Source organism: Balearica regulorum, chromosome 13 (genome assembly GCF_011004875.1).
Source record: "Balearica regulorum gibbericeps isolate bBalReg1 chromosome 13, bBalReg1.pri, whole genome shotgun sequence".
Taxonomy (NCBI): domain Eukaryota; kingdom Metazoa; phylum Chordata; class Aves; order Gruiformes; family Gruidae; genus Balearica; species Balearica regulorum.
In genome coordinates, this window is record NC_046196.1 from 22,410,046 (window position 1) to 22,431,998 (window position 21,953).

General features: G+C 47.6%; 2 protein-coding genes across 7 annotated transcripts; one reads left to right on the plus strand and one right to left on the minus strand.

Moving 5' to 3' along the window:
* Window positions 1–1,119: 1,119 nt before the first annotated feature.
* On the minus strand, window positions 1,120–2,164 carry THAP11 (THAP domain containing 11). Its single transcript, XM_075765263.1, has one exon. It carries the CDS (start codon window positions 2,025–2,027, stop codon window positions 1,263–1,265), a length of 765 nt encoding a protein of 254 aa, XP_075621378.1. The 5' UTR covers window positions 2,028–2,164; the 3' UTR covers window positions 1,120–1,262.
* Window positions 1,683–21,903, plus strand: CENPT (centromere protein T). 6 transcript variants are annotated; one of them, XM_075765262.1, is made up of 14 exons: window positions 1,683–1,811; window positions 3,121–3,244; window positions 3,797–3,890; window positions 5,686–5,819; window positions 7,203–7,236; window positions 8,382–8,524; window positions 8,930–9,358; window positions 10,973–11,179; window positions 13,707–13,880; window positions 14,606–14,809; window positions 17,653–17,743; window positions 19,308–19,484; window positions 19,935–20,039; window positions 21,498–21,761. In XM_075765262.1, the coding sequence occupies exons 2-14, from the start codon at window positions 3,220–3,222 to the stop codon at window positions 21,619–21,621; spliced, it is 1,941 nt and encodes a 646-aa protein (XP_075621377.1). In that variant the 5' UTR covers window positions 1,683–1,811; window positions 3,121–3,219; the 3' UTR covers window positions 21,622–21,761. The 6 variants fall into 6 exon arrangements, with proteins under 6 accessions (XP_075621377.1, XP_075621373.1, XP_075621372.1 ...); XM_075765258.1 differs by lacking the exon at window positions 1,683–1,811 and adding an exon at window positions 1,872–2,013; XM_075765257.1 differs by lacking the exon at window positions 1,683–1,811 and adding an exon at window positions 2,335–2,491 and having other exon boundaries at window positions 19,320–19,484; window positions 21,498–21,903.
* The last annotated feature ends 50 nt before the right edge of the window (window positions 21,904–21,953 follow it).

Below are 21,953 nucleotides of genomic sequence, written 5' to 3' on the forward strand. Positions count from 1 at the left end.
CAGAGCTACGCAGGTGACCAGATACTCTCTTCCTCCTCAGCGCCGAGGCATCTGTTCCACCGGCTAACCTGGAAGTACAGATTCAGGCTGGACTGGCAGCCTTGCTACCCTCACTCCACCATCTTTCTAGCCAACGTTGATTTGGTTTCCTGTCACTGAAAGTGAGGGGACTAATGCTGGCTAGAAACAGAAACTACACACTCATTCCACGTAGATTTGTTACAATACTCTTAAATCTCAGTTTAGAACACGCAAGCACGTTTCAGGAAGGTCTTGCCTAATGTACAGATTATTAGTCATGCCAACTAGGTTAGGATTAGACAGCAAGGGTTTGCAACCACTGCAGATAAACTCGCTTTGCTTCTGTTTCAGCCTGGTTCTCTGAACAAAAGCCACGGATTTAAATTCCGACGTGTTACAAAGCCTCCGTTTCATTAGAGGGAGTTCTTAAGCCAATGAGATAAACTACAGCCATCAAATGCCAGAGGGTTCTTTGCACCAGATCGTAATCCTTACTAGTGTTGAGAGCATCGAGACATCTGTAACAAATACGTATGTACTGCAGAAAAAGCAAAAACTACATAGTACAAGAGCACTCTTTTTAATCTGGGGATTCTTTCACGCTAGAAACAGCAGTCTTTTATGGCATCAGTAATTTACTGAAGAAACACATCACCCTGAGAGGGTTTCTAAAGCTTTCCTCGTGCCTCTGCTACGCGAGGCCAAACACGACATCGTTGTTCATTCCTATGAAGGGTACAGCGCCAGCCGCGCTTTCAGACACGCCTTCTCCAGGGGGTAGTGTTGCTGCTACCTCACTTCACACACAGCGAGTTTATTTGCTGAAAACCAATACCCTAAGTCCACTTAGTGGTGACACGGGTCCCATCTACACTAGAAGCGCTTTCTGCCGTTGCCGGCACAGAGAGGGTGCTGATGGGCCCGGCGCAGACGGGACGCCGGCGGGCGCCCACAGTGCTAGCTCTGGGGTAATGTCAGATCGATAACGGGGTTCGGCACCGAGTTGACAGCGGCCGCCCCGTCTAGGCAGGGGAATCCGATGGCGCGGGCGTGCCTGGCTGGGGGGCTGCTTCGTCGGGGGGCAGGAGGGACCGGGCAGCGAGAGCCGGGGGCGGCGGGGCCGCAGCCCATCCCGACTCCGCTCTGCCCGGGCACCTCACCGAGGGTGGCAGAGGCTCCGGGGCGGAGAGCCCCGTGCCGTGCCGGGCATCCCCCTGGGCCGGGCCGGGCCCCGGCGGCCCTCAGAGGCCGTGGCGCTTGCGGGTCCCGGCGCTGGCGGCGTGGAGCAGCCGGTCCTTCTCGCGGATCTCCTCACGGAGCTGGGCCTCGGCCAGGCGCAGGCGGCGGATGCTGCCCTTCATCTCCTTCATCTTCACCTCCAGCAGCGCGATGATGTCGCGCTGCTCGTTCAGCTTCCTCAGCAGCTCCTCCGACGTGGTGCCCGACGACAGCGAGTACGAGTGGTCCGGGGGGCCGCCCTCCACCGGGCCCTCCTCCCCCGCCGCCGCCGGTAGCCTCCCGGGACCGGGAGCGGGCCCAGCGGTCGCCCCGGCCCCGAGCTCCACCTGCACCGTCAGGTCGATGGGCTTCACGTCCTCGGCCGCGCCCCCTGCCGGGGCCTCGGCGGCGGCGGCGGCACCACCGGGGCCCTGCGCGGCGGCAGCGGAGGCGGCGGCAGCGGAGGCGGCGGCGGCGGCGGCGGCGGCAGCGGGGCGGGGGCGGCGGGCCGCCCGCTGCGCCTTGCGCTCGTTGACGCCGCGCAGCGGGAAGATGGTGGGGACCCGCACCAGGTAGGACTTGCGGCCGCCCTGGAAGTGCTCGCTGCAGACGCGGTGGCCCGTGGTGGGCTGGAAGGTGCTGAAGCAGCCGCTGACGCCCGCCCGGGAGACGTTCTTCAGCCAGAGGCGCCGCAGCTCCTCGTCCTTGGGGAAGGTGTAGAAGTGCAGCGCCTTGTCGCGGTGCGAGTTGTTGTAGCAGCCCGGCACGCAGCAGGTGAAGCCCGGCATGGCGGGGCGGCCTCCCGGGGAGGGGGGGACACCCCTGGGCGGCCCCGGCGGCGGGGAGAGCGGGCGAGGGGGGCCCCCGCCGAACTACAGCTCCCACAAGGCCAACCGCGGCCTCTCGCCGCCCGCCAACGCCGCCCGCCGCGGCCGCACCGGAACTACGCGGACCACAATGCACCGCGCCGGCGGCGCCGCGCCGGAACTACCCGCCCCACACTGCGCTGCGCCCCCGCCCCTGCCGACTACCGCTCCCGGGGGGCGCCGCGGCGGGCCACGCCCCTCGCTGCAGGCCACGCCCCTCCCTCCCGTGGGGCGCCGCGCGGCGAGATCTCGCGAGACGCGGCTGGCGGGAGGCGGCGCGGCCGTTACTCTGTCAGGGCCGTTCCCCCGCCATGGCCGACAGCCGCCTCCGGGCCCGCCGCGGCCTCAGGCGCAGCGGCCGTTACCCGGCGCGGATAGCGGCGAAGGTGGCGGATAGGGAGGGTCCGGCGGGCCCGCCGCGGGGTTGGCGGGGGGGGGGGAGTCGTCGGGACCGGCCATCCCGCGGGGGTGGCTTGGTGCTGCTCGCCCGTCCCCGTTCGGTGCGAGGGGGAAGCGAGGCCCTGGGAGCAGGGCCGGGGCGGCAGAGGACGCTCCCTTGCCGTTGCTCGCCTTTAAACGTGGAAAATGGGCGGAAGCGCCTGAATTTCGTGCTCGCCGACTAGCCGCGGCCGTTACAGCCTCGCCCTCCCCTTGTGTTTTTCCTCCGTTTCCCCGTTTCGGGTTGGTTTAGGTGAGGGACGAAGCGCTGTGGGCTGTGCTGTGGGCTGTGCTTTCAACTCCCTCAGGCTTTTGTCTGCGATGAGAGTTGTGCGTTAACACCCCCCGCCCCCCCGCGATGATTCGCCGTTGTGAGTTCTCTGCCGCCCAGGAATGAATTGCCAGCGTTGTTTGTGCCAACGTGCCCCATTTCTTTTGGGGAATTTGGAAAATGTTTCATCTTAGCTAGCTTAGATTCTTATTAGAAGATGGATGATGAATACTTTTGCTGCTAAGAGTCATCGTTAATGATGAAAATACGATTTTTGACTTGTATGTCTCTGATTTTTCTCTTTAGGCCGTATCTGATTCAGGAAAGGAGAAATCTGGCAGAAGCACCTTGGTGAAGCAGAGACCAGCTGTGTTCCCTGATCTCAGCAATGACACGCCACGGGTTATGCTCAAGAGAATCATCCGGACCCGTAAGTATCTTCTTTTGGGGGAAAACAGAAGGACAGTGTTTTGGTGGAGTTGAGAACAGGAGGTGTTCTTTTATAGCCTATCATTCTTACCCTGTTATCCGGAACAGAAATCCAGACCGTTGTATGACTGATTCAGGTAAAAGAGGAATTGCTGCAGCGGCAGCCGAATGAGGTCATGAGATACAGCTCTGTCTTAAAGACCAGGTCATGCACTGATGCAAACAGATTCTTGAAAATCCTCTTCACTCAGTCTTCTCACCCTGGTGAACAAGCGTGTAACAGTTGTTGCTGCCTTTAGCTGTAGAATCAGGTGTAAATTGTTGCAGACTTCAGCTCAGCTCTGCTGCAGCATGTGGGACCCCCGTGCTGCTGTTTATCACCGTTGGCTTTGGCACTGTACGTGCCAGCCTTGCTAGTTTTCACCCAAATAGTTTTCACCGGGTCTTTATTTTAACTCCTTAAATGTAATTTACAGAACGTAGTGTTGATTTGACACTGCTGTGTTTTGGCTGGATTGAATTGTGGAAAGGAAATGTTTTGGTTTGTTGGCAGAACCTCAAGTTTCACCTCTAGCACCTCAGATATCTACATATGAAGAAACAGAAGAAGCTCGATCAGAACTCCCATCGAAGAGGATTTCCAGCACGTAAGTATTTTTTTTAATTTTTACTTTTATTTTTTACATTGCCAGGTATAGCTGCAGTTCCTGTGATAGGAATGGTAAGCGGGATTTCTTTACTTCTGTTTCGGTGATCAGAATTGCATTGGCAGGTGGGATTTTCAGAAATAACCTCTCTGGCTTTAAAAGTCACATAGGAATCACTGGGACCAGGGGACTGGATAGTAAATACTGCAGGTTTGTGCTTAGTCCCTTTTCTTAAATGCAGACTTTTAACATCTTTTTTGTCGTGGAAGCGCTGGATGCAGTAAGTCTCCTGGACGGAAGCCTACTTTTCTTAGTTGTCTGTGGCTGATAACTAAAATAGAAGCTGTCGGATCTCCCTAAGGCTACAGGCCGTGTGCTGATGATACTGAGGTGTAACGAGTGACTGCTGTGTCTTGTATTCAGCACACAGGCTGCTGTAGCTTTTTATGGTGTTACTGCTTCTTGCTCATCCTTGTTTTGGGGTAACTTCCTTTCTGTGGGGTGGTTTGGAGGTGAGGTTTGCCTGAGGCTCAGCTGCTTCTATTTGTGTTTAGCTTCTGTTAATACTTTAAGTTACCAGGCCTGATTGAATTGGAGAGGCGGAAGTGTGGTTTGTTTACTTCCACGTTGTTAGGAAATGGAAGAAAGCCAGTAGTGGTGGTAGGCCTTAATTTGCTTTAGCCAGTTTTGTCACCACACTCGTGCGCAGTTTTGCTTACTGCAGAATAGATGGTTCTAAATAATGTGATTTCTTTCGTTGACCCTAAGCAACCTTAAACGGGTCATGTAAAATATTAAGCAAACTTCTATCCCTCTGATTTTTTTTGTAGAGGAAAAAACATCTGAATTTTCTGTAAGTGTGGTAGCTTGTTTATTTGATTGGATTTTTTTAAATTAAAAAAAAAAAGCAATATTATTTTAGTTCCTTCTGGTTTTTGCTTGTAGTTCTTGAACGTCTTTGAATGTGCTTCTCATTGGCCTTAACTGCAAAGACAAGATGATTGGATCTTTGCAGGGTTTTACATTCCATATGTTAGCTAGTCGTTGAATTTAAACAGATACAAACTTTTTGTTTTCAGTCCTTCCTCACAACCTTCCCTTAGTTGACGTGAACTTTCTTGAATTTGGGAAGGCACTGCTTTCTCTAGTTGTAATAGCATATTCCAGGATAAATGCAAAAAAATCAATGATCTTTCTTTCCCCCGCTGCTTTTCATTTGTTCCCCATTACAAGCCAGTAAATCCTAATGCTTAGGCTTACGTTATGCTCTTATTAAGAAATGAAACTTAGCCATGTTTCTGCCTAGTAGAGAATGTATTTTGTGTGGGGAAAAGACCCGTAAACCTGACCACCTTACCATTCCTGTGATGTTGAAGCCACATCCAGTGCCTCACTGGGATATTATGTGTCTATTCCATGTGCCAGTGTGCTTTGTGATACCTAATGTTGTTTCATGTAATGACTGACAAACCGAGTTGCTCCTGTGTGCTGTTAGGAGGAGAGCGCTACAGAGCTTGTTGGAAGTCCAAGCTTTCCCTCTAGTCTGATCTTTCTCAGCTCCGTTGTTTTGAATATACACTCAAGTTTTGATTCTCTTTGTGAAATTTACTTTGATTTAGTGGGAGGGAAGGACATGTTCCTGCATTTGCTGGGCTGATCACTGATTAGTTCCTTACTTCTGCTGCAGCAAGGGCAAGTAACTGTTAATTTGCTTTTCAGTGACATTACAGGGAGCTTTCTAGGGTAGCCAAGTGATACTGCTGTCCTTTGCTAAAGGCTTGGTTTGTGTTGGCAGGGTGGAAATGCAACTGCCAGACCTTGTTCCTGAGCACACGTCTATCGCCACATTCCATATGACTAAGAAGAGAAAGAAACTCAGCATTTCTGAATTTGAGAGAGCGGCAGACAAACGACTTCCCCAGAACCAAGGTGAGGCTGCAGTCAAAAATTACCTTCTTCAGCGCTGCATTTGCTGTCAACTGATTTTCATCTGCTGCAGTTTAGTTCTTAGTAGCTTCTCAGCTGGACAGTTGTACGTTTGGGAGCAGGACTGCAGTATCTTGTGCAAAGAGGATAGCAGAGAAGGTGAAAGTTCTTCCTATCAAATTTAAAATAAGCCTTTTTGAGCCAAGTTGCAGGCTCTGCCCTGACTGTATATGATTTCTTGACTGTTTTTCCAACTTGGTGCTCTTTGAGTTTTGAAGTGTCTCCAAGGGAAACAACCCCTGTCCTCCCCTCAGTTTCAGAAACTTGAAAATACAACAAGCTGCATAATTTTGTTGCAATTATATCAAATAAGTTATAAACTTCTTGCCTGAGAAAAAGAGGTCTTGTACTTTTATAAAAGAAATAGTTTTATATTGAGATAAATCTGCCCTTTAAACATAAATTTGCAAATTTGGTAAATATAACTTCCATTTTAGTTGCAGTTTAACAGAGGCAGATAGAACACCTCACCTTGGTTGACGTTCCCTATCGGCAGCAGCAACTGGGGTAGAATTCAGGGATGGGATTCAGCGCCAAGGTACAGACACTGGTACCTCAGCTCCAAATTGTAGTCACTCTGTGTCTGTGTTTACGCTAGGTAACTGAAGTCCCCCTGAAGTTTAGGGGAGATCCAGTCACTGGAGTCTGGACCATGATTCAGCTCACCCTAAAGTAAACGCATTTGATTGTGCTTGTCGCCATGGGCAACAGACACACCTGTGTTGGGATATTTTAAGCTGGAGCTGAATCCCACCCCGACTCACCAGCGGTCAAAAATTCAACTTTCTTCAGCCTGAACACGTTCTGATAAGATGCAGGCAGCTCTGTAAAAGCAGAGGAGGTGTGCTGTAGTGTTTTCTAATATGAGTGTGATTATGTCACTGCTCTTCAGATCTGCTTTTGGATTTTGGGGACTTTGTGAGTAGAACAGGTTTGAGTTACAGTTTCCCCGGCAATCTGCGGAGTAGTTATTTGTACTTCTAAAGCTTCCAGCTGCTTTAATGTTTGGTTTGGGTTGCTGAAGGGTGGTTGTGACTGAGGCCCTAGCCTAGCATCTTGCTATTGATGTGGTAAGATTAATATTATTGAGTGTGAGGGCATGTGCCATATTAAATTATCTTGAAATAACTGTTTTATTACCCTTCTGAAATGCAGACAAGAAATTGTAAAGTGAACCTGTCATCTAATTCTGTTCTTGCCAAAATGTAACTTTTGAGGATTATAACATAACTGACTCTAGGGAGAGAAAGATCCATTGGGGTGTTCCTGTAGACGATTGTGTAGAAGGTAATTTCTCAACTAATGTGTCACAATTTTTTTTTCTAGCTCAGTCAACGTTGGACAGCACTGCTTTAGCTCGGTGAGTTTAAACAAAAATGTCTTTAACTATAGCTGCCTTGGTTCATCACCTCTATGGTTGTGAAGAACAGTATAGATAAGTTCACAATTAAGACCTGTGTTATTACTAAACACAATCATCTTCCACTCTGGTGATGGAATTTGAAGGTGTTACACCACATACCTTGTGATTTTCAGAAACTCTGGCTCTGCACTGCATGCCCAGCTTGGTCCAGCTTGTATTGCTACAATTGCTCCTCTTTTTACTTGTTGGGATCATTCCTTTTTTTTCCTTTCGTTCTCATGTTTCCAGCATTAAATCAGTACACAATATACCTTAGAATATTATCTCTGCCTGTTAATTGACTTATCACATCAGTTCCACCTATGCAGTCTAGTCCAACTTCCCTGGACTTCAAAACCTTTTTTGCAAGTCAAAGAACTTCTTTTCCTGTGTTGCCCGTGTACTTTGCTAATGATCCTAGCCCTGGTTGGCAATTTATTTCACCTTTCTCGCTGCAGCCCTTGCCTGTGGTGCCATGCAAGGTGATTCATAGGGCTGCATTCTGTACTTCTATCTGAGAATCCTCCGAACCCCCTTTTGATTTGGCTGCCTAGAGAGAGGGATGGGAGGTAGCTGAACATGACCAGTCTCTTTAAGATGCAAAATATGCACATTGAGATACATCTTTTCCCATCCTTTGCATGTTTCTATCTCAACTCCCATCTCATAAGAATTGCAGTGTATTGGTAGCTGTATTTGTTGCGAATTCTCATACTAAGCAGCTTCTTAGACTTGTTCTGAAGTCCTCCTGCCACCCTGCCAGCATCTAGAGGACATCTTTACTCTCAAACGCTTGTTTTGCCTTTTTTTTTTTTTTTTGGTTATTTAAAATTCCTGAATCTTTTGTGAGATGTATTGTTGCAGCCTCCTCAAGGCAGGAGGCTGTAAACCAGTCTGTTACCTGATCTCTGGGATACATATCCTGATGTTAGGTGATACCATGAAATTAAACTGTTTGTTTAATGTGGACTTCATTTGGGAAATTTACCCCAGCTAAGAGGTTTGTGAAATGTCCCACAGCTAGTGGCACCATGTGTGTAATCTGAGAGTAAAAGAGGAGTGTGTAAATTCAGAAAACTATTTCTTGCCTCCTCTTTTTACAGATCTCTTCGCATGTCTCTTGGTTCCTTGATCGCACCAGACACTGTTGAAAAGAGAGGCTTGCTGCGGAGGCCAAAAAGTCACAAAGCTATTGACATGGAAGCTTTTGAAGGCGGAGTGGAACAGAACATGCTGAAGAGAAAAGGTTTCTTTTGTGTCGTTACTTCTGTTGCAGGAGGGAGGGCCTTAGAGAAGGTGATTTTTAGAAGCAGTTAGTGAAGTGTGGTCTGTATTTTATAATTTAAAGGCACATTCGCAGAAATCCAGTGTAATTTTGGAGGCGTGATTAGAATGAGGTTCTGCATCTGTGGTTGCTTTGATTCTGTGCACTTAAATACATGCTCCACCCACATGTGATTTATACCACAGGAATCGTATCCTGTTTGGGATCGTGTCCATAACTGTGGGTGCTGGGGAGATGGTTTGGTAGAGAAAGTTTGGGGCGCTGAAGTTTGATCTGTGGAGGATGAATAAAATTTGGTGGAATTAATTAAATCTTGAATTATGCAAGTCCTCACATAAAACTGGTTTTAAAACTTTATCTAAACAGCAGAGGACTATCTTGTGGATTCACATACAGCATCTGGGATTCAAACAGCCCCGCTGACGAGTGATGCGGAAATCATGCTGAATAACACGGAGCTCTTTGTTCAGCCTCGGTTTGATGAACAGAGCCAAAATAAGCTTTCTGCTCTTGAACCACAGCTATTGGATTCAAAAACTTCAGCCCAGAGAAGCAAGATTTCTGATGCAGCTCAAGAGGAAGCAGGGCTGGTGGGCCTGGTATCCAGTGTGGGCACAAAGGAGGGAAGGACCCAAAGATATTCTGAGGACTTAATCCTTGATCGTGAGCATGTTGACGGAATCACTCATTTATCTCCAAAAACACCCACAAATCAGCGAGAAGATAAGCAAGATCATTCCCGGCGGAGTAACCCAGTGGAGCAGCTTTCTGTTCCGGAAGAGGTGGTGGTTGGCAGTGAGTACTATGGCTTAGCACTTGGGGCTTAGCAGGTGATATCTGAAGTCACAGCCCAGCTGAGGTAGGAAGGCGCCTCTGGAAGTCATGGTCTCCAACCCCCCTGCTCAAGCAGGGCCACCGTGTCCAGGCGGCTTTTACTTGTCTCCAAGGATGGAGACTGCAAACTCTGGGCAACCTATTCCAGTGCTCATTCACCCTCACAGTGGAAAAAGTGTTTCCTTATGTTCAGACAGGCTCCTGTGTTCCAGTCTGTGTCTGTTGCTTCTTGTCCTGGCACTGGGCACCACTAAAAAGAGCATGGCTCCATCTGCTTTACACCCTCCCTTCAGATGCTTGCATGCATTGATGAGATAGATCCCCCCCAGAGCCTTCTCTTCTCCAGGCTGAGCAGTCTCGGCCCTTTCAGCCTTCCCTCCTAGGAGAGACACTCCAGTCCCGTAACTGTCCTGATGGCCCTTTGCTGGACTGCCTCCATTATGTCCATCCCTCTCTTGTGCTGGGGGCAGCCCAGAAGTGGACACTGTAAATTGGTCAGAAATACAGTGAGGTAAGGAGTCAGGAGGAGTCTTGTGAGGTGAGTAGTGTAGATCTTTAGCGTGGTAAGGTGATTTCTGTGTCACAGCTAACCGCTTAGCTGTCTCCAGGGCCTTAATCCCTTTGACAGGTAGTCACCTTCCTGGTCACTCTGCACCAATGCTTTGCATGTCCTGTCACTTGCCAGTTTTCCCCTGGTGTCTGGTGTCTCTTCTGCATTCATTTCCCTGTAAATACCTTGTCCTGGCTGTGTAATGGGAGCACGTTTTCCTCGGGCCCCAAGGCATGGTTGTAACTCTTAAAATTTTCTGCTTAGTGACCCTGGGGTGGCTAGCCAGGACAGGAGCTGCTGTAGTAAATAATATTCCTGCAGTTCTTCAATCCAAACTCCTTATGCTTTCCATGAAGCATGGACAGCTAATGTTTCTTTTTCATTGAGGTTTTTTATGATCTTTTGTCAAAAGGGCCACAGAAACAATACTTAAAGAATGGTTGGTGTATTCAGTACTGCTCAAGCCTGGAGAAGAGTTCTTGCTGTGGAAAGCTTAGAAATTAATTAATTCCTGGTGGAGTGTTGCTTTTGGAGGGTTGTCTGTGGCAAGTTTGGTGGGACAAGTTATTTTGAAAGGGCAAGGGAAGAGATCAACAGGAAAAGGTTAATTGCTCTGAAGGGTCCAATGGTAGGCACTTTAGGGGAAATGGATAGAGAATGTGGAGGACGTGGAATAGGGGACTGGATTAAATGGGAGGAAGGGTAGGGGAGTGAGAGTGGATTGTAAAGATGCTGGAGTTTGTCAGGCATTAATGTTCAAAGTTAAGGGTTACGTAGTTCTGCAGGTTCACCAAAGGTGGCTGATGTCAGTGTTGCTCTTTAGCGTGAACAGAAAAATAGTTGCAGGGGCTTTCCCAACTGGTTCCTAAGATACAATGCAAACTCCCTAAACTGTTTCAAGTAAAGTAAGAGCATTTTCTTGTGTGTATTCCTCTCTCTGCTTGGTTGGTTTTTTTTACTTACCAGGAAAGCAAAAAGAAAGTTTAAAAAGATCCTGGGGGCAAGTTAATGCTCTCAATTTCTAGCTGTTAATAGATGGAGCTCCTCTTTGCCATCCAGAAGTTCAAGTAAATGTTTGAGATCCCCAGTCACTCTAAAGCCTAAGAGATCTTTCAGCATATCTTTGAGAGAAGTTGTGTCCCATATAATTGAAGACCTAGATGTAAGCGATGCAGAAGAAGAGATGGTTAATACAGTGAACAAAGTGGAACAGGAAGAGATTTTCAGACAGGGTAAGAAGCACTTTCAGTGTTGCAAGGAAGTGGAGTTCTTTAATCAGATTAAACTCAAGAGTTTTTCAGGTGACTTGCAGAGTAAAATTAGGACTTCATTGTGCAGTAGATGCTGGAGATAAATTCAAGTCAAATCAGAGACACTGTGAGCATTTCCAGACAAGCTTTCTAAAAGTAGGCTATGACTTGCTCGTGTGCTTTCTTGTCAGTATTTACCTTAGTCACAGTGACTGCAAATGGAATAAATTTTCATATTTCTTGGTAGGTTCGTAGTATTGCTCATCTTCCCATAAGAAAGAGGAATAGCTCCCTCTTGGCAAGGCATATGTCTGGCTAACCATTCTTTTTATATACATTTTAATACTTATTTAAGCCATGTTGGCCATTATCTTTCTCCAGTACTAACTAGCATCTCTTAAGACAAGGGCTTGAAGGTTGCCCTCCCTTAACTAACAAAGATTGTCACTAGCAGGTTGGGCCTTAATACCGCCTTGTTTCTGATGAGAGCAAGTCATGCAGGTTGCCTGCTTTCACAAGCACCTTCTCAGTTTTCTCTGAAATCCTTTTGCCTTAGAATAAGATGGTAAAAACTCTGCACGGATGCTGAGGGCAGCAGGTGTTACCCAGTCCTTACATAAAGCTTTGGGTATCTGCGGACACAAATTCCTGTTTTGTTGAATTTCATTTTCCAGACTCCAGTTTAGGATCCTTTTTAAGTCTTTCCCATTGTTCCTTTGACAGTGTCTGGAAATAAGAGAAGACCCTTGTCATGTGGGTTTAGCTTTCCCAAGTCTTAATTACCTGTCAGAAGTTTCACATGAATTACTTGACGGCAGTATGGAAACTGAACTGGCTGCAGCACCGGCAGTTTTGGTTCTTATTAGAATTTTAAACTGAATCCTTGCAGTGCCTGTAAGGACTTGCTTGCACATAATAAAACATATCAGCAAAATTAGTTATATTGCCTTTTTATCATGATAATACAGCCTTTTGTTTTAAACAGCTCTTCTAGAGTAGTTTGTTAAGGTAGCAGATATTCTGCACCTCTAAATTTACAGTTGCGTAAGGTTGGCAACCTGTAATCTTTCTGGATTCTTTTGTCCTGTTTAGTTTTACATGGGTGCACCTGTGGAGTGTGAAGTTTAAATGGGATGTGACTCTTGGGACTGATGAAAGTCAATTCAGAGTTGTTACAGTTCTGTGAACACCAGCTCAAAGCTTGGGGGATGGTCAGAAAAGCAAATAATGTGTAAAAATTGTTACGAAAGGAAGAGATGACAAAATGTCACTGTGCCACTGTAGAAATGATTATCATGCTCATCTTTTAAATACTACATGCAGTTCTAACCTCTCCGTCTCTAAATAGATTTAACAGAACTAGAGAAGGTGCAGAGAAAAACAGTTTTACTGTTAATAATAATCAAATATACGGAGCAGTTGCTGTACATTGAGTGACTAAAGATAAGGACTGCTCAGCCTGGAAAAAAGACAATTGCTGTGAGAGTGAAATATGAGAAGTTTAAAAAGCAAAGCCTTGAGCCGCGCGGAGGAGGTGATTCAGCAAACAAATTGAAACAAACAGCTCCCTGATCTGCCAGTGCAGAGACTAGAGAGGAGCAACCAGCACTGGCAGGTTATACCCAACTTCAGGAGGTATTGCTGCTAGCAACAGGTGAAGAAATTGGTAAAAATGATGCTTGACTGTATTGATAGCATCTGGTACTCCACTGGGAAAGTACTGTATCCCAGCAGGGAACCAGTAGCATGGGAGATCCACCGGTGCCCATCTGCCTTAGGCAGTCCTAATGTTGAGTTGAGCTTTTGTCTTCTCACAAAACTTAGCTAATATTTCACTTCACTTTGGGCAAGATTGTGCCCTGCGTAGGTGTAGGGAGCCCAGTGGTTAGTGAGATTGGTATTACTGACTGTAGTTGTACTATGTAGGGAAAGGCAGTATTTAAGTACTCCTCAATAGCTACCTCTGTAGAAGAAGTTTTTAACAATGTGCAAATCTTGTGTCCATTTATTTCTCCTTATCCTGCCTGCGAGAGGCTTGTCTGGGATGATTAAAACCGCTGCTAGGTGCTCTCCTCTTCGTAGTGCAATGTACCTCTTCCAAAATTGTTTATTCAGAAAAACTGAGGAAATGGGGAGGAGAATCTGAGCACAAACTCCAGGGAAAGGAAAGGGACTTAAAGGAAAAGAAATTGGTCTTTCAAACAATCACCAAAAGTGAGAATAGAGATGGCAGATCTGGAGGCGCTCTACTTACTGTTAAGTAAAATCCCTTCATCAGGATCTGACAAGCACCCTGATTAGGTGGCTATAGAGCAAACAAACAAAGTTGTGTGTTTCTCAGGTGTAAAATTTTTTGAAAGCAACTGCATCTGCTTCCCTTGTTTATGGCTTATACCCTTTGCTGAGTTTACTTATTCCGAGTAAATGTCCACGATTGTTAAACTGTATGCTGGTGGTTGATTGGGGTTTTCTTTGTAGGTAAGACTGATGATAGAATTTCCTATTTTAGCTGCAGAGCATCATGCAAATGCTGGATATTCTGAACATTTGGAGAAAAAACTGACCAAAAAAGCAGAATTGCAGATAGCCACTGCACAGAATGCCAGAGTCGAAACAGAAACGGCCCCTTCGGAAGAGGGAGTAGCAGAAGGCATTGTTGAACACCAAGGCTCTCCCGAAGCTGGTGAGGACAACCTCTAATATGGACGATTATCTCTAATGCCAAAGACCTTTCCAGCTGCGTTATTGGCATCAGTGCTGGGACAGAGGCTTGTTAACTTTCTTTGCATTCTGGAACCTGGGCTCAATACTGGGAAAATATCAAACTAATTTTGATGTTTTTAAGCTGAAAGACTGCATTCTGCTCAAATGGAAACCAAAGTTGCATTGGCAATAGTGTTTAGAAATATTTAATTGCAGAAGGGATCTTTAATTAAAATTTACTAGTGGAAGTTCCAGAATCAGGCAAAGACTGATAAAATTTGGAGACCTTCTGAGTGTGTAGGCAAATCAGGATCTCCCCAGTTACTTTTCCCGAATTGCCTGGTCTTCTGCGTTCAACATGCAGCACTAAGGCTTTGGCAAGACTTCTTTTCAGATAAAATTTCTTATTAAAGGAAGCTCATTTAAAAGGAGCTCAGATAAAAAATTCTCTCAAATCTCATGGGCTTCTCTACATTACCAAGTGCTATTTTTTTCATGTGACCTCTGCACACCTAGATGCAGAGAGAAAAATTGAGGATTCATCGGTGCTTTAGCTTATCTAGTTTAGCGTGTTGACATCCTAATCCTTGAAGATAGGATTGTAATAGGTTGTCAGGAATGGAAAGTTGGGTTCTTATGAGTGCTCTGAAATTTTGGCTATGATACTTGTTTCAGTGATATATTTTTCCTGTTCTGGAAATCTAGAGCATGAGATTGTTGAAGGTGTTGGAGCTGGAAGTCTGGGCAGGCGTTCTCATGCTTTTTCCTCCTCTGAAAAATCTGGGATGAAGCCATTAAAAGAAGCTGTTGAACAAGCAGATGAACTAGAGGACCAGGCTATCATGGTAGAATTCGATAGTCCAGGAGAAGTGCCTACTGAGGATGAAGCTGAAGACGCTGAGAGTGAAGGTAAGAAAACTATTGCAATAGTAGCAGAAGGCAGTTGGAGAAATTTTTCCGTGCTCTCATAGAATCCCAGGCTGGTTTGGATTGGGAGGGACCTCGCAGCCCATCCAGTTCCACCCCCTGCCATGGGCAGGGACACCCTTCACTAGCCCAGGTTGCCCAAAGCCCCATCCAACCTGGCCTTGAACACTGCCAGGGAGCCAGGGGCAGCCACAGCTTCTCTGGGCACCCTGTGCCAGGGCCTCAGCACCCTCACAGGGAAGGATTTCTGCCTCACATCCCATCTCCATCTCCCTTCCTGCAGCTTCAGGCTGTGCCTGTCACTCCCTGCCCTTGCCACCAGCCTCTCTCCAGCTTTCCTGGAGCCCCTTTAACAGGGACTGGAAGGGGCTCTAAGGTCTCCCTGCAGCCTTCTCTTCTCCAGGCTGAACAACCCCAACTCTCTCAGCCTGAGGTCTCCACAGCAGAGGTGCTCCAGCCCTCGCATCATCTCCGTGGCCTCCTCTGGACTCGCTCCAATAGCTCCATGTCCTTCTTGTCCTGGGGACCCCCGAGCTGGATGCAGTACTCGCCAGAGCGGAGTAGAGGGGCAGAATCCCCTCCCTCGACCTGCTGCTCACGCTGCTGGACACGCGGCCCAGGACACGGTTGGCTTTCTGGGCTGCCAGCGCACATTGCTGGCTCATGTTGAGCTTCTTGTCCCTCAACAGCCCCGAGTCCTCCCCAGGGCTGCTCTCCATCCATTCTCCGCCCAGCCTGGAGTTGTGCTTGGGATTGCCCCGACCCACGTGCAGGACCTTGCACCTGGCCTTGTTGAACTTCATGGGGTTCGCACAGTCCCACCTCTCCAGCCTGTCAAGGTCCCTCTGGACAGCATCCCTTCCCTCCAGCGTGTCGACACACCACACAGCTCAGTGTCATCAGCAAACTTGCTGAGGGTGCACTTGATCCCTCTGTCCGTGTCACTGACAAAGATGTTAAACATCACTGGTCCCAGTACAGAGCTCTGAGGGACACCACTCATCACTGGTCTCCTGTTCCTAGGGCCAGATGGTTACTGGCTCATCAGGTGCTTCAGGGACCTGGATCATCTTGTGCTTTTTGAGGTGAAGGTAATGGAAGTGCACAAATAGACAAAACTGAGTGCAAATGGTGTTATACAGTGTCATAGCGATATCCTGCATTTTTTCCTTCCTGACTCCTAACTTCAGGCTGACTTTTTAACGTCCTCACATTGAACTGCTGTTTCCACAGCCATTTAAGTGACTCCAGATTTGAAACCTAATTTAGAACCCCATGTTTTGTACATGTAGTTACACATTTCCTTTCTAGTTAACCAAAAGACTAGGCTGGCTTTCCAGAAAGCAGAGAGGAAGTATTGTTTCTAAACAGTTCTTCAGACACTGCATCAGTCTGCTCTGTTGCCCCAAGAGCACTCGTGCCTTTTGGAAGAACACACGTATCAGACAGTTCTCTTCCATCAAGGCCACGTTTGAAAATGCCCAGAGTGTGTTTTAGTGGTGTCTTTTGGGGCTGGTCTTAAAGTCTTTCGAAGTACAATACACCCTGAAATAAAAGACTGAACTAAGGACATGCTAAAAGAATCCAGTTGCCAGGATTTGAGCATTTGTGGGGAAATACAACTGGCATGAGAATATCAATGCCCGTATGTATTTGTGCGGTGTGGAAGGCACAGAGATGACAGTTGAACTGGTACGCTTTAGTCATGAGGAAAGCTGTAGGTGTTCTTAGGGCGTGGACAATCGTGTGTCAATGTGCTTATCTTTCCATCTATTCATGCAGCTGTGTTAAAGATCTTGATGGAGAGATCCCTGCTGATAGGGTAGAACAGTAAGAGTAGCATCTTACAGCTCTCGATGGACAAGGATAGGAAGAAAAGATGAAAAATTATGCACTCTTGTCACACAACTTGCCTCGGAAACCTCAGTATAACTAGTCCCTTCCCCTGCACCCTGCTCCGTCCCTCCAGCACACAGAAATATTTCTTGAGAAGAAGCTAACATGAGGAACCGTGGTAGTTCACCCAGCTCTGCTTTCTCTGAGACACCCCTGACCTTTGAGTTGTGGAGTTTAACTCTCAGTAGTACTTGAGGCCTCCAGTAGTTGGGCTTGTCTTCTCTAATGGGGTGGGTGTCCTGGCTCTTGGGGAGGGTTGTGAAGTTCACACCGTAACAGATCTGCTGGATTCTTGGATTACACTCAGCTTGTAAGGGAAACTGGCAGGCAAGGAGCCCTCCGTGACGGCTCCTCCTCTAGACAGGAAGCTGCTCAGTATTTCAGTTCTGTTTACGTTGTTTTCTTTCCTGCTCTCGCTTGTTAAGAAGTGAAGAAGTTCAAGAGTGAAGTTAGAGGATGCAGGTTAGGCTTGGAGCAAACTGCTGTGGGTAGTTCACAGCAAAGCAGAGGTGAGGTACTGACGATAACCTGAGCCTTGGCTGGAGGGAATGGATGGAAATCTGTGAACGTGGGTGATGCTTACAGCCTGACCCTTGTAACGTGATTTTTGTTGCTCTGCTTGTCCCTGTGTTCAGGAGAATTTGCCACAATTGCAGGTTGGCAATGAGGTAGCTTGCCGCTTTGAAGTTCTCTCTGGGAAAAGAAGCTGCAGCGGAAGCTCCAGCTGGACCTGGCAGGAGGGGAGCAGGCAGTGGGGTGGGTGGAATCGCCGCAACCAGCAGTCACACTGGTTCAGGGTGCCATGGAGCCACAGCCCCAGCAGATGTGTGGGAAGCTGGCTGGGCTTCTGCCTGCTGCTACGGCACTGCTTGCTGCAGGAACTCTGAAAACAGAGTTCAGTTCCTTAAGTACTCTTTTCTCTGCCCTAGAAGTTTCCATGAAGACACCCACGTTTGTCCGTGCTGCAGCCTACAAGCTACCGCTGTCAACTCCGCATCTGGCAAAGCCTGCTGCTCCCAAGTAAGTATACGTCGCCTTCAGCCATGGCCTGGCAGAAGTGTCTGGGGCTGTAAGTGCCGGGGCAGAGCGCCTAGCCCAGCTCTGTCAGTTGTTTGTGCAAATATATATAATATTTATAAAATAGAAAAAGGAGCCTTTGATGCTCTGCTTAAGTGGAAGTGAATGAATATAGATTCACTTTGGGATTTTGCACTGGGACGTGCTCTTTTTGTATGTATGTGTGAATATACATATATATATGGGAATGTATATATTAACTCTTCTGTAGAAAGTGCTGGTCCTCGTTGGCAAAAGAAGTCCGTGTATTTGGACACGCATTCTTTATAGGAGTTTCTGGACATTAATAGGCAGATTTTCAGGCTTTCAAGCTGTACTGAGATAACAGATGATGATGATAATTACAGGTTCAGAGTCTAGACCACAGGAAGTTGTTAAAAAACGCACGGTTTGTTCACACTTTATGTAATGCAGTCTGGGCCTGAGTTGGCCTGCTTGCTCCTTGAGGTAGCAATGCTCGGGTTAAAAGCCTGAGGAATACTCTAGGGTACGTACTGGAGCAGTAACCACGTGAAAGCTATGGTTAAGGCATTCTGCTATAAAATAATCTCTTTATACTGGTACAGTTCTACTGTGAACAGCTCTACCAGATAAGAGCCATAGTACTTTCAGTTTAGAAACACCAAAGTCTCATACAGTCCCTAAACTTCAATTTTACCCTGATCCTGTGAACTCAACACTCATGTATAATCATTCACAAACGGGTGAAGTGAGGCACAGAAACAGTAACCATAACTGGTGTTTCTGTCTCACTACTACATGTACACATCTCAGGGGCTGATCTCTTCCACTGGCCCATGAGGGCCTGACAGAGAAACATACAGGTGGGCTGGGGAGAGAATCAAGTGATACATGCACTCCCTCTGCATTTCGCATGTGTTACGGTGAGATTCCAGGTCTTTTCTGCTGAGTGTATCTGGGGATTCCACTTCCCTGCTTCATGTTACAATTCTTCCTCTTTAGAATGGCAAACAGAGTTTCCTTTGGGAGTTACAGCCTTGTTAAAGGAAAAAAAACAACCAAACCCCAAAAACCCCACTAAACAAAATGTTCATAATAGTGTAGAAGTTGTTCTGTTCTGTGGAAGAAGGTTGTATCAAAAGAGCTTCTGGTGACTCTTGTCCACAGACAAAAATTGATGAGCATACCCTGCAGATGGGAGTGTCCTGTCTGCAGAGGCAGAGGTGGCCTGTGTATGCATCAAACTGCTTTCCTCGAGAGTAAAAACTACAGGGATGGAGTGAAAACTGCGTTTATGTATTGGAGAAAACTATAGTTTGCTGATTAATTGTTATGGTAGCACGCTCAGAAGACTTTAGCCTGGATCGCCTCTCCCCAGGCGTAATGCCCTGTGAATTGTTTGCAAACTGTAGCTCGTGAGTGTGAGGGGTTTGAAGAATAGGGAGGGGGAAAGAATTAAGAGCTCGAGGTAGTTCTTACTCCTTGAAACTCAGCCTGGTGCTCTCTGCCTCTCCCCTGTGTTTGTTCATTTAACGTTAATTTTCAGTTTCCCTCCAAGGTCTCCCCTGCAGCCGCTGCGGGCTAAGCCAGTTCCAAAGAGCTCGAGAGCGTCACGGAGGAAAACATGTGAGCCTGCAGTTGCAAGCAGTTTGATAAAGAAGGTGTTTAGCCATTACGTGAAAATGCCGGTGTCCAGGGAGGCATTCAAAATTGTTGAAAAATGGTAAGCAGCTACAAACTGCTCCTCTTCCCACTCCTTTTAGTCTTTTTTCCAGTCTTTTCTCTCCTGAAATAACAAACCTGTCAGGAATGCTGCTGTCAGTCCTCCCCATTCAGCTGAGAGCGCCACGGGAGGTCTGATTAAAATGAGACAGAACTGTGCTAGGTGCTTTTGCCTGCTGTGGGGGTATCTGACCAGCGCAGCCTTGCAGGAGCTGCTGGGTTTTGTCCCAGCCAGTACAAATTGCACCATTCACAATCTGCTCTAGCTAACAGTGCAGAGATCGTTAGCACTCTCCATGAGCGGGGTGGCTCTGGAGTGTTTCTTCTCCCGCAGTTTTCCCTGGTGGGCTGTGTGTGACCTGCACAGCGAGCAGCTCTAGCACAACTGGTCCTGCAGAAGTTCACGCGCTCCACAGCCTGATTTTTATTTCCCTCCTCAATTCTCCTCCAGCTCTGAGAAATACTTCAAGCAGCTAAGCAGCGATCTGGAAGCTTACAGCAGCCACGCACGGAGGAAGACGGTGGAGATGGCTGACCTGGAACTCCTCATGAGAAGGTAAAGGGAGGGTCGTTGTTAACTTGTAGTAGTGTTTGGTAGTGCTCCGATAGCCTGGTAAGACTGTCATTGCCAGGGTGTGCACTAGGAGTGTTCCCACAGCAAAGTGTGGAATCTTGTGATTTACTTTGCGTGATGCCACGTGACCTTGGGGCATTTGTGGAGTTGGGTTTCTGTACTCCATGGTGAAGGCGGTGGAGGGGCAAGAGGGAGCAGTGAGGGGCTGGGAGTGCAGGAGGAGTCTGAGGAATGAGTAGCAAGAGGAGGAGGATGTGTGCAAGGGTGAAGCAGTTCTGGCTGGGAAATGAATGGTAGGAAAAGCAGAGTAACTTAAGCGCGAGGCTGGGCCGCACATTTGCACCCCTGAGCAATCTTTATGCTAAAAGTGCTTGCAACTGAAAGAGCGTGAGCGTTTTCACGTGCCCTGCTATGTGCCTTGACTCTTCCAAACAAAATCCCACTCTTTGGCTTCTGCAAAAGCTGAATCCGAGGGTTCAAAGTGACAGTTCCTCTCCGGAGCAGGAAAAGGGGGCTGCAGCCTGGCAGGCCAGGGCTGGCCTGTCCTCCAGTGCTGCTCCCCATCCTGCTGCCTCATGGACACCCCGCAGGCTGCCTGGATGAGCTGCTCTGGGAGCCGCTCCATGCTGCTCCGCCCTGTGAGTGCGCTCGGCTCCCCCACCTCACGACTGAACTGATGATGTCCGGCAACCAAACCCCAAGGGATTTGTTCGTGTGAAACTCTGTGGGACCTGAAACAAATTCATCACTTATTTAAAGTCATTATTCCAAGTTGTTATTGTTGGTCTCCACTGGTGAGGAATTGTTGCTGGTTCATGCATAAGAACAGTATTTCTGTTCCTTCCACAAGAAAAGCAGGAATAAATGCTGCTTTTTGTTCTTTCTACAAGACCAAGAGATGCTGATTTTTTTTCAGGCCAGTCAGCTAAATGGTGTGCTAGAAAATTCCATGGCCTGCACAGTTGGAAAATGCCAACCACCTCCCAATTGGGAATGTAAAAAATCTGCTGGGTAACAAGCTATTTGCTTCTGTTGCATCATTCTGTGCCTGTGTTTAAATGGTAAAATTTCTCCCGTGGCAGGCAGGCTGAATTTAACAGCCATGAGCTCATATTTCAGTAAGGCCCAGCATGCTGACCCTGATAAACACATAGCTCTGGGGGCAGCTGGTCTGCAGGAACTCTCCTGCTCCGCTTTCACATGTAGGCAAGCTGGTGCCTGCTTCTTGCGCCCTGACCTAGTGCTTCACCCAAGGAACTTGCTTGCAAATAGAAGTCTGTAGCTTTTCTATCGCAAGCAGCTGCAGCATTTCAGCTACTAAATGCAAAAATGTCACTGCAAGAAAACTTTAAAAACTTTACTCTGACACTGAGTTTGAACAGAAATGCTTTTTACTAAGAATTCTCCGTTTCTTCTGTGCTCTCCTCTTTTTGAACAAAGGCAAGGGCTGGTGACAGACAAGATGCCGTTGCACGTGCTGATAGAGCGTTACCTCCCCCTGGAGTACAGGAAGCTCCTGATTCCGGTTGCTGTGAGTGGAAATAAAGTGATCCCCTGCAAATGAACGTGCCCCCCGGCAGCGATGGCCCGGGTGGGTGGGAAGGTGGCCTGCTCGCAGGGGCTGGTGTAACTCTTCCGTGTAACTGCTCCGTGTGACGGTTTTCCACAAGGAACCGGTGGGGCAATGAACAGTCGGTGGACGTTCTCCTGAATTGAGGCGGGTTGTGCCGTGGCTGTACGCCAGTGTGCTGGACCTCACCAACTGCTATTACAAGTAATTTAACTATCCTGAGCTTTTTGTTACCTTTGAATACTTGTACAGCTCTGATAAATAAAATATTGCATGGATTCTGCATGATGCAAATGCTGCTTATGGCAGTGAGCTGAAAGGCGACT

Excerpts from the sequence above, each read along its gene's own strand:
- THAP11 (XM_075765263.1), bottom strand. The coding sequence starts at position 2,027 with ATGCCGGGCTTCACCTGCTGCGTGCCGGGCTGCTACAACAACTCGCAC.
- CENPT (XM_075765256.1), top strand. The coding sequence starts at position 2,417 with ATGGCCGACAGCCGCCTCCGGGCCCGCCGCGGCCTCAGGCGCAGCGGC. Across the intron at positions 3,245-3,796 it reads CAAGAGAATCATCCGGACCC|AACCTCAAGTTTCACCTCTA; the intron begins GTAAGTATCTTC and ends GTTTGTTGGCAG. Across the intron at positions 5,820-7,202 it reads ACGACTTCCCCAGAACCAAG|CTCAGTCAACGTTGGACAGC; the intron begins GTGAGGCTGCAG and ends TTTTTTTTCTAG.